At 35.9% G+C, this 12,404-nt stretch overlaps 1 protein-coding gene across 2 annotated transcripts in view; it reads right to left on the reverse strand.

Annotated features, from left to right (window-relative positions):
• Positions 1 to 12,404, reverse strand: part of PDE11A (phosphodiesterase 11A) — a 424,947-nt gene that overhangs the window by 186,875 nt on the left and 225,668 nt on the right. For both annotated transcript variants that reach the window (XM_008058244.1, XM_008058245.1), the window contains 2 exons: positions 12,229 to 12,296; positions 10,881 to 10,973 (listed from right to left, as the gene is read on the reverse strand). In XM_008058244.1, the coding sequence (XP_008056435.1) occupies positions 10,881 to 10,973; positions 12,229 to 12,296 (161 nt within the window). The remainder of the gene's footprint in view (positions 1 to 10,880; positions 10,974 to 12,228; positions 12,297 to 12,404) is intronic.

Below are 12,404 nucleotides of genomic sequence, written 5' to 3' on the forward strand. Positions count from 1 at the left end.
GAAATATGTATATTTAAATGCAAGAGTTCAGGATCAACACATCAATGGAAAAGAATAGACAGACTAGAAATGGACTAATATCTATTTGTTTTTCACCAAAGGTGACAAAGTGATCCAAAAGAGAAAAAACTCTTCAATAAATGGTACATATAAATAAACCTCAGTGACTACTAAAATGGATCATAGAGCTACAAGTAAAAACTAAAACCATAGAGCTTTTAGAGGAAAATACAAGAGAAAATAGTCCTGATTTGTGGGTAGGCAAAGGATTCTTAGATCACTGAAAGCAATAACTCTTAAACTGATAAGTTGGGTTCATCAAAACTAAAAACATCTACTTATCAAAAGGCACCATTAAGAAAATAAGCAAGTTGGAGATTGAGAGGAAATATTGACAATACATATATTTGACCAGGGACTGGTATCCAGGATATATAAAGAACTCCTATTACTCAATAATAAAAAGATAAACAATTCAATTAAAAATGGACAAAAGTGGTGGCTCAGCCTGTAATCCCATGCCTTAGGAGGCTGAGGTGAGTGGATTGCCTGAGCCCGTGGGTTCAAGACCCGCCTGAGCAACTTGGCAAGACCTCATCTCTATAATAAATCAAAAAATTAGCCGGGCATGATAGCGTGCGCCTGTAGTTCCAGCTACTTGGAAGGCTGAGTAGAAGGATCGCTGGAGCCCAGCAGGTCAAGGCTGCGTTGGCCGGGAGCGGCCACTGCATTCCAGTCTGGGCAACAGAGTGAGACTTCAACTCAAAAAATTAAAAAATTAAAAAAATAAAAAAAATAAAAATGGACAAAAGACTTGGACTGATCACACAAGTAGCTATCTGTATAGTAAATAAGCACATGGAAAAAAGTACACTTTTAGTCATCAGGAAAATAAAAATAAAATATCATTAGACACTTACTATGACTAAAATTCAAAACAATGATGGCATCAAGTATTGGTGAAGACTGTGAAGCAATTAAAACTTTCACAGTTACTTGGTAGGAATGTACAATGGTACAGTGACTTTGGAAAAACTGATCTGTAAGTTCTTATAAAACTAAATATAAGAGAAATAGTAGCATATGTACAAAAAATACTGGTACAAAAATGTTTGTAGCAACTTTATATAGCTCCAAACTGGAGACAGCCTGGGCATTGATCAATAGGAGAACAGATAAACAAATTGTGGTATGTTCATACAGTGGAATGCCATTCAGCAATTGAAGTGAACAAACTTATATATCCATCGTAGACGAACTTCAAATGCACTATGGTGGTTGAAAGAAACCTTACACAAAAGACTACATCTTGTATAATCTGATTTTTTAAAACCTCTAGAATAAGTCGAACAAATGTATGGTAGAAAAAAATCAGAACAATGGGTTGTCTCTGAGGGTGATGGTGATCATCTCTGGGAAGGAGTATGAGAGAAATTTCTGGGGTAATAGTATAACAAGATATATTTCTAATTGAGAAAAAAATTGTTGTCTTAAGCTAATAAGTTTTGAGATCTTTTGATATGCAAGATTGGATTACCAAAATAAAAAAAAATTATGTCTAAATGAAATAAATGAAGATATAATCATACTTAAAAATATAAGTAATACTTCTTGAAAAAGTACTTGTATAAATAAAAACATTTACTAATGATAATATAATTTAAAAATCTAAAACATAGCCTGGGTGCAGTGCCTCATATTTATAATCCCAATAATTTGAGAGGCTGAGGTGGGAGGACAGTTTGAGGTCAGGGCTTCAAGACCAGCCTGGACAACAACATGAGATGCCACCTCTACAAAACATAAAAAATTAGCCAGATGTGATGGTGCATGCCTGTAGTACTAGCTACTTGAGAGTGGGAGGATCCCTTGAGCCCAACAGTTGGAGATTGCAGTGAGCTATGATCCTGCACTAGCACTCCAGCCTGGTGACAGAGCATAACCCTGTCTCCAAAAAAAATAGTAAAATAATAATAATAATAACCTACAATATATGAACAAGAACTAGGAAACTATAGGATAAGTATTTTTTTATATAGGAAGAAGTTAAAAGATATTGGTTCATTTTTGTCTTTGTTAACTACAGAAATATTGATTAAAGAATGCTTTTGTAAAAAAAAAAAAAAAAAATGAGGATAAATAATTTTTACTTGGGAGTAAAAAAAGACCAAGCAAGATCTAGTATATATCGTAAGACTTTTAAGAAGCAAAGCATAAGAAAATAAAAACTCAGAAAGATGAAATAGATGTAAAACAAAATCTATCATTAAAAACAGAGTCTCAAATTAAAAATTAAATTCAGATGCATGCAGTTTACAAAAAATATGCTTAAAACAAAATAATTCAGAAATAATAAAAATAAAAATATAAGTGAGGAAACAGTAGTTTAAGCATATACCCTTATAGAGGATTTACCTAAAACTCCATTTCCCTACACATTCTAAGCTTTTTTTTTTTAAATTATATAACAATTTTTTATACCAGTTTTATTCCTAAAGAGACAGGGACTCAGAAGTAAAAGTCACCCAGTTACTACATGACACACGTGGATTTGAATTTAGGCCCAATTCAGGTTTAGTAGTATATGCTTTTTTTTTTTTTTTGAGATGTGGAGTACAATTCAGGGTTAAGTATACAAACGTTGATTATGCAGGTACCCTTGTTACATTCTAAGCTTTTTGAGACAAAGGCCAAGTCTGCTTTGCTCACTGTTATATCTCCAGTGTCCAGCACAATGTTTAGAAATAGGAAATAGTCATTGCATAAATGAATTATAAAAAAGTAAGTAAAATAAAAGAGAAAGCAGATTACAATATTAATCTCAAACTAAGTTGATGTCAAGGTAAAATCAATGAAATAAAAGAGTAATTTTAAATCTGTAAAAGAATTCACAATCATGAATCTGGTTTTGCAAATAATACAGATTCAAAAAAGTATAAAACAAAAATATTAGCGATTCAGAGAGAGAGAGACTGATAATGACAGGCTAAAATATGTTCAATTCCCTTCCAGATAAAATATCATGAAATTAACAAAAAATTAATATCTAACACATGCATATCAGCAATGGAAAATAAAAAGGATTGACCAGAAGTTTCTACTTTCAGACAGGTATAGAAGAGCTCAGAAGATTGTCACTGCCTTCTTTGCAAAAAAAAAAAAAGAGAGAGAGAGAAATAAACTAAAAATCATACTTTATTTAAAGTTGTCAGAGTGAGCAGGAGAAGCCCTTTAAAGACAAATAAAGAACAGTGACTGCTTCCATACTTTGGATGAATTGTTTACAGGGGTGAAGTATGAACCTCTACCACTAGCAGAGAGGCTCCTAAAAGAAGGAAAACCAGTCAAGTTTTCAAATGGCAAACAGACTGGTATCTGGAAAAGCCACAAATGCAAAAGTAAATCTCTCAACTTGAACATTCTCTGTCACAGAAATTTTTTTGTGAAAATTAAAATAATGAGTACAGAGCTGGAAAACAGAAATCTTACATTTCTGCACAGTGGTATGGTTCAAGGTTGGAGTCGACACCAAAATGAACTGAAATGAACTTGAACTGCAATCCAAACCCCTCCCAACTCAAATCCTGACTGTGACCAGTCACTCAATGCAGCCTGAGTAGTTGGCAAAGGGAGAGCTCCATAATGTCTTTTAAAACCAGCAAGAAACTTTAAAAGTAATAAAAACTCCAGCCTATCCCCAACTAAGCACTTTAGATAGTCGAATTTATATGATTGGCCTCTCTTTCTAGCTGACTGATGTTATTTTTTTTAAAGCCTTTTTATGAGAAATAGAACATAAAAATTTTATTTAGCTCAAACATATCTAGTAAAATATTATCTACTATTGTCCTTCTATTCAAGATGTTTGGTGTGCAACAAATACAAGGGGGAACCCCAAAAACCAGTATTTATTTATAAAAAATAGTGCATTTATTCTTTCATGTTTATACTTCAGTCACCTTCAAAGTACTCTGCATTTGATGCAATACACCAGTCAAGACACTTTTTCCACCGCTCAAAACAACTTTTGAACTCGTCAATTTTAATGCCTTTTAGTGCTTCTGCTGTTTCTTGCTTCACCTCTTCCATATCAGCAAAATGTTTCCCTAGAGGACTTTTTTCATCCGGGGAAACAAACAACAACAAAAAAACAGCCACTTGGGATGAGATTGGGTGAATAAGGAGGGTGGGGCACAGAGATCATGCCATTTTTGTTCAAAAACTGCAGAACCTTCAGTATAGTGTGGGCAGGTGCACTTATAAATCACCCATCATAAAATGGGCATACTCATTGAAAGAATTAAAAAAAAAAAAATTAACTGAAGCTAAACACAGCTCTCAAAACAACACTAGTTGGTACACTGATGTACATGGGTCCCTAGAAAACTTGCAGAGTGGAGGAAGCCTGTACTACAAGCAGCTCACCCTCCAAAAAATAATTCCTGTGTTTTTTTGGGTATACCCTCTTATTTATGAATACATGCAAAGAAGCAGAAAAATGTATCTTAATCAAGAAAAAAAGCAAGCAATAGCAGCAGACTTGTAGATGACCCGAATCTTGGAAATAAAGACCAGGAATGTAAAATAAACTTTGTATGAAATACCGCCTTATACCAGTTAGAATAACTGATATTAAGAAATCAAAAACAACAGATGTTGGCATAGATGCAGTGAAGGAGGGAGTATGGAGGTGATGCTATGTCAGCTGGTCAGCAAGAGAGACTGCTAACTCTTCCCTCTCAGCCCAAGCTTTTCCCTTCCAGAATGTCACCATGGCAGACCAAAATGATTATTAGTGATGGCATGCATTTATTTATTGAATATATTTTTTAGTGGGTATTGAGTACCAATTATATGTGAAATATTAAAAGGAAAAAAGATAAGACATGCTCACACACTTCAAGTTACATATGTTCTAGCATAGGAAAACAGAGAGACTCACAATTAACTACAATATCGGGCAAAGAGAGGAACAAATAAACTTGAGATCAGGAATTTTATAGAGAAGATTACATTGACATCATGCTTTAAAGATGGGGCAATTTTAAATGAAGATGGCTTCATTGGAACAGAGAATGACAAAAGTGGAGGGATGGTAGAGTAAAGATCAGCTGGCAGAGAAGCGGGCAGCTGATCTGTAGACTATGAAGTCATTGGGTTTGTAAGTAGCATAGAATACTCTGAGAAGAGAAATGAGAGATGAGGGTAGGAAAGTCGTTAGGTATAAGATTTCCAAGGGCCCCAAAGGCAGGGACATTTGTTCTTTGATAGGCCATGGGGGAGTAATTTAAAGTCTACGAGTGGGTGAGTGATGCAATCTAAAGTAGTATGTTTTAGGAAGAGCAAGTAGAAGGCGATTGCACTTTCCCAGGCCAGAGGTAATGAAGCCCTAAAGTAGGATGGCTGCTGTGGTGATTGGAAAGGAGGAAATAGATTGGAGAGGCTTTGGGGAGGTGGAATAAATGGGGTCTGGATCCTGATTGCATATGCCTTTTCTCACTCTCTATTTGACCCCCATTCTTTCTCTTTTCTGATCATAAAGCCATGAGAAGTACCCCTTAACACACAAACTTCTATTTCCTGGAAAATTTCTCATCAGTATTAGGTAAGGCTTCATTCCAATAACTATGAAAGACACCCCAAAGGATCATTCTTGATGTTCACAGGGAGGAAGTAATATTCTACAACTACATTTGGAGTGTATTTTTTTCTGGTTTGTGACTTTTAGGTAAAGTTCCCCTCCCCCTTTGCCTACAAATCTCTATTCTCAGAAATGTGAACATACATTATTAGTACAGACCTTCTGAAGCTCTTGGCTGCTCATGCAGAATGAAAATCAGGATCATAAAATTAAAGTTATTAAAAATGATAGTAAATGCCTCTCTTTGCTCCATTATTCAGCTTTAAGAGCATCTCTTCTCTCTAAGAGCCTTAGGGTATTAATTTTATATATTTAGGAAAAAGGATTTTAACAATAGAATTGCATAACTAAATTATGAGAAATTAAGAAAAACAGTCATCAAAATAATTGAATTGATAATTGAATTGTTAAACAAAATCCGTATAGTGTATTAGTCACTACAATATTTTAAGGCCAAAATAGTAGAAAATGTGTTGTATACATATATTTCTATTTTTCATCATGTATGGATTATAGGTAAAATGAGGGAGAGTTACTAGGATGTGGCAACAGGGAAGGCACTTCCTAGCATGGCAAGTCTTTGTGGGGAAGCTCTGTCCTTAGAAATGCATAGCTTTTGAAGACCTGCAGGACTGTTTTTTATTTTTTAATATTTTTTATTTTTTAACTTTTAATTTTTCAATTTTAAAGACGTGGGGGTACAATTCAGGGTTAGGTATACAAAGGTTCATTATGTAGGTACCCTTGTTGATGAGGTGTGCCCTCCCTTCCCCAAGCAGACTCCCACTACTGACAATGCTGCTTCCCTGCCCCTCTCTCGGCAGTTTCCTGCTACTGCCAATCCTTTTCTTATAGTATTATGATAATTGTTCAAGGTCCACTTATGAATGAGAACATGTGATACTCAGTTCTTTGTTTCTGTGAAACATCACTCATTATTATAGACTCTAAGTTTATCCAGGTTGCTGTGAAGTTCATGGTTTTGTTCTTCTTTATGGCTGCATAATATTCCATCATGTATATGTACCACATTTCTTTTTTTATCCAGTTCTCTCTTGATGGGCAGCATGGTTGGTTCCATGTTCTTGCTACTATGAACAATGCTGTGATAAATATACATGTGCAAGTATCTTTTTTATAGAGTGATTTTAGTTCCTCTGGCTGTATTCCCAGTAAGGGAACTGTGGGGTTGTATGGAAGGTCAACTTTTAGATCTTTTAGGAATTGTGCTTGGCTGTTTTTGACATGGAAAATTGTGTATTTCCATGCCCTGTCTGTTGAAACCTCTATGGCAAGACAGACTACAGACATCGGGCGTGCACTGAGCAAGCAGGAGTGTCCTGGAGCAACCATACTTGTAATGCTGCTGGGACACTCAGTGGTGTGACTAACACAGCATGTGCAAAAGAACTAGGAATAGGGCCTCTTTTTCAGCTCTCATTTCAAGCAGGAAGTGATTTTTCTGATAAAACAGACGAAAAGCTATAGTACCCTGCTCAGCATAGTCTTCCAGCAAATCCGGGGCTAAACAGACAACTCAATGAAGATAAAGGACAAGTACACTGGTTAGTAAGAACAGCTAACTTATTAAACACTAGCTGTAACTAAACACTCTCTCTAATTGCTTTCCCTTTATTATTTTTTAAACTGTGAAAACATGCTTCTCATTCATTTGACATATGAAAAAACTGAGATTGAGAGGTTAAGTAGCTTGCCCAAGTCCAACGGCTACTCTACCAGGATTCACTCCTAACTAGACTGATCAGACTACTGTTAAAATCAACTCTTTTTAAGTCTTCTCCCTACATTGCCTTTTACCTGAATAAAGTCAGTGACTTCCTTCTGCAGGGGATATAAATGCAAAGAATGACCTGCATGAAAAATGTCCTTAAAACAATGAAGTTCTTTCTGGTTTAGGAATAAGTAGATAAATGGAACAAAATCACATGTAAAGAAATATACCTGAACATATATGCAATCTATATGATTTAATGTGGTATTTCAAATCAGTAAGGAAGGTAGTCAGTATTAAATACAGTGACTATTTGGGAGGAAAAACGGTAAGTTAATGCTATATCTTTGTTTTTTTAAAAGTATACTTCCAGGAAAATTTGAGTATTTCAGAGATTTTACTCAGCCCCCATTTGTGAGGATTAGTCTTTCCAGAGAATTCATCTGGAGAATATTTACTTTCAGAGAATGCACCAAAGAGGGAGGTATTTTTATTAAAAGTGCCTTGGAGATAGAATTTTCAAAAGACAGAAGAGAACAGTGTTGCGCTGTGTCTTAAGTGTCTCACAAATACACTGGAAGAAACGTATTCCCTCTAGGCTCATAACCTCTCTAGGTTATGAAGTATGTGGCTCCCTTTCTGGGGAAGGAAAAGTTTCTAATGTGTTTACTATCACTGGAGGCTATGAGATGGATTATTTCTCTCCACTCTTGTTGCTAACAGAAAAAAAAAAAAGACTCTGCAATAAGAGTATGGGAATGAAAGAGCTGTATGTAGACACAGCTCTTCTTGGGACCGTTAGGAAAAAAACTGAAGAAAATAAGCAAAAAGAGACAACATAAGGAAAAGAAAGGAACCTGGCCAGACCTGAATGGGGACTCTTCCCGTAGCTACAGTGGAAGAGGGAAAGGGCTGTAGAAAAATAACATTGCATTTGGCTCTGCCTTGCTGGCTTTCCTGCTCTAGGCTCTGTTATTATTATTGTTAACTTAAAAAAATTTTTTTTTGCTGGATCATTTATATTCTTAGAGTAGCTCAAATAGTTAAGAAACTATAATGGAAGTAGCTCAAATCCTTTATGGAACTAGGCTGGTTATACTGTATATGCATAAATATAAACACATACTTTTAACAGAAATATTTACAAAAATATTACATTTATTTATATACATATATAATACTTATGTGTATGTAAAATTTAAAATATATATTCATTCAGAAATTAATATATAATATAACATATGTAGACCTCATTCTTGAGTTTAGGTTTAGTAGCTCTCAACAAGTTATTTTTTGTCTTTATAAAGTCCTGAAGATAAGAAACCCCTGCAGATACTCTTGTGCATGATTCCTAGACCAGGGAGTGGGGTGGATGCCACCTGATCACTGGAGTCAAGAATTTGGTACCCAGTGGGGTAAGAATTGGCTGAGGGTGGGAGGGACAAAAGCAAGATGGCTACACCAGAATTCTGACTGGAATGCCACTCTTGACACTGGCACAAGGTAAAAGCACAGGGAACACATAAGTCAACCATATAAGTCAACTTCTTTATTATTATTATTATTCTTTAGTTTTTACTTTTTTATTATAAAGATGTGGGGTACAATTCAGAGCTAGGTATACATGCAAATGTTGATAGATTGTCACATAGCCAAGAACTGGGCTGGATTTTGGCAGAATTAGTAAAAATTATTTTGTCAGAAGGATCTGAGTTACACAAGCAAGAAGATGTTCCCTATGAACCAAATAAACAACTCATGGGCAAGGAGACTGTCGCTGGAAATTCTAGGGTACATTAGCACTTCCCAGTTAACTATAGTTCCTTGGGGCAGAAGGGGAGTAAAGAAGCAATAGCGGAGACAGTGTGCATTTTATTGAATCTTCCCGTCTGCAGGTAAATGTTCATTTGTGCTTCAACCCAGTTATTCTAGCTTTTTCTCAACAGGAAGAAAATGTACTAGGAAGTAGGTGAGGAGTGAGAATATGGGTATATGTGAGATGTTCTCTCTCTGTATATTAATTATATGGTGACATCATTAAGCAGGATTTTGATGGGATTAGAGTGTGGCGCATCCTTCTTTATATAGTCACAGGTACTAAAAAACAATGGGTGAAGCAACTCTGTGAAGACCAGAATTTGATGATGGTGAAGGAGGTATGACTCAGCCTTTGTTGTTCCCTTTCCTGTCCTTTGCTCTTTTCCTCCGATCCAGGATGATTTCTCAGTAAAAAATATAGTGCTATACACAATCATACAGTGGTTGTCATTGCTATAATTTTATTGACTGCTTATTAACATTCTCACATGCGTCATCTCATTCAATTTTCTCAACAGAGCCAGGCTTTGAAAATAGTTCTGCACACAGACCTTAATACTCTACTAGTGATTCTTATCAGTTGGGTACACCCGTGTGTTAATTCATCCTATATATGCTGTCTTTAGTCCTTACCATAAAAATGCTGCAGATAAAGAGGAAAAAGAAACAAGAAAATTCCTTACTTTCATTCCTTTTTTCCTTCCTTTTTTCCCTCCCTCCCTACATTCAAAAACCATTCAGTAAATCCCTTCGCTATGCTAAGCACCATGCTAGGCATTGCAAATAGGATTAAAAAAAGATTAAAATCCCTGTACGTCTAAAATTCATGGTCCAGCCAGGAGAAAGTAAAAAGAAGGTAGATAGATAACTATATTTTTATGTCTTTTAAAATCTCAAATCAGATTCCATGGATTTGCCTACTTATATTTCCTCTTGGTTTTCTTTTCTTTCTTTTTAAACCAATATCTGACTTGGTACACAGAATATTTTGAAGACTCCACATGTATTCTATTATACTGTTCTATATACTTTTATCTTGGCATGGACATTGTATCTGCCTTACTGAGTAAGTATTTCATAGATATAAACAAGTCTTTGGCACTGTCTACAGAGCAAAAGCTGAAAAAAATAGGACTTGGGTCAAAACAAGCCTCTGAGATGCAGGGAGTGAACTGTTCTTTTGGAACTTAGTGGGTGTGAGAGGTGATGCAGTATAGGAGCAAGTGGGAGTTCTCTGTGGGGAGTGTGTGTATGCATGGGCAGCAGGGGAGTTGGATAATGACAGAGGCAGATTCTCCCATCTGGGTCACATATCCTCATGGTGAGATTTTCTCCTATGATAAGAAAAGTTGGGATTTACAGAATATCTATACATATTCAAATCTATGTTCATAATACATTTTAAATCCTAACAAACAATCTCTGAATTATCACTATTTAATAAATATCATACTTAAAATCTATATCTAAACATAGGTCATATGTGGTTGGGCTTCAAGAAATCTGTGAACCCCTACAACTACATGAAACATTGTGTTTTTCTAACTTTCATCAAATTTGAACCTATGTCTCTAAAATGACTCAATGAATAGTTTAAAATTGAGAAATGAAGCCCCAAAACAAGAGTTATTTTTCCCTCCTAAAATTAGAACTTCTAGCATATGATTTTGATATAAATACTGTACTTACATCAAGAGCCACAGACTGCTTGGCCCAGGACTTCTTTACTTGATCATACATGATTGTGTTGTTGATGCCAAGGCCACAAAAGATGACAAAAGCCTAGGAAAGGGAAGGCTTATTAATTAAAAATTGCAATAAAAATTAAAAACACATTGGCAATCTAATATGAACTCAGGTAGTTGCTAGGGATGAGTCTGAAAATATCATTTCATTGTACACAGAAGTGGGCTTTGGGGAAATAGGCACATTAAAATTCTTAATTACTATAGTCATGTAACAACTTTATAGATCACATTGCTCATGAGAAAACATTATTAATTTAATGTCATGGTGGAGAAACTACTTTATATGTTTAAAAACATACTTACAGTCTTTTTAAATGTGTTCTTAACTTAGATTGTGGACTGATTCCAGCAATTCCATTCTATTTAACCAAAAGCAATCTCTTTCAGTAGGTAGGCTATAAAATAGTTTGGTAAAGAAACCAAATGAGCTAAGCTCGGTGGCTCAGCCTGTAATCCCGCACTTTGGGAGGCTGTGGTGAGTGGATTACCTGAGCCCGCAGGTTCGAGACCCGGTTGGGCAACTTGGTGAGACCTCATCTCTACAATAAATCAAAAAATTAGCCGGGCGTGGTAGCACGCGCCTGTAGTTCCAGCTACTTGGAAGGCTGAGGCGGAAGGATCGCCGGAGCCCAGCAGGTTGAGGCTGCAGTGGCCGGGAGCAGCCACTGCACTCCAGTCTGGGCGACAGAGTCAGACTCCAACTCAAAAAAAAAAAAAAAAAAAAAGAAACCAAACGAGTGTAACCATAAGGTAAGTGTTAAGGGGGAAGGAAGACTGAGCTAGAACCATTAATAAAGAAGCTGTGAAGTATTCTTGGCTAGAGAAAAATAATGCGTTTTCATGTTGGCTGCTGTGTAATCTATGAGGAAACCCATTCGAGGCTAACCTCTCCAGTTAGAGGGTTTGGAGTGGATGGGAGTTTGTGAACAAGAGAAACAGTAAGAACAGTACACCTGGTAAGGCTGGCCCGGGTCTCACGTCTCTAAACACACATGAGCCAGACAAGGATAGGCAACAACAATTTGGAGAGAAGAGAGGGAGATTCAATTCTGTAATAGGCTTAGAATAAAAATAACGAACGGTTACAAAATAATCCAATTAGTGAAAAACCGAATCAAATCTTACCTGAGCATTTATATGTCTTACATCTTCCTGTAAATTTTGTCACATCATTCAATTATAGCAACAATTGATTAATAATTATTTATCTTTACAAATTTGGGCACACTGCAATCAGGAGTCTATTGGTGACTCAGTATACACCTTGGTTTATACAATTATTTTCTTACCTCAAAAAGTCGTTGATCGGCATCATCAAAAGGTTTCCCATCAAGTCTATTTAGCACTTGAGCCACACCTGTGGGAAAAGTTTGGGGTATATGGTGGTCATTTTCAGTATGGGACATTGTGTTACTATAACAGAGTAAGCCACAGCTGACTCTATGCCTCCTTTAAGTAACTACAC

The sequence above is a fragment of the Carlito syrichta genome, unplaced genomic scaffold (assembly GCF_000164805.1).
Source record: "Carlito syrichta isolate Samal-C Ts95f unplaced genomic scaffold, Tarsius_syrichta-2.0.1 Scaffold303265, whole genome shotgun sequence".
In the NCBI taxonomy this organism is placed as follows: domain Eukaryota; kingdom Metazoa; phylum Chordata; class Mammalia; order Primates; family Tarsiidae; genus Carlito; species Carlito syrichta.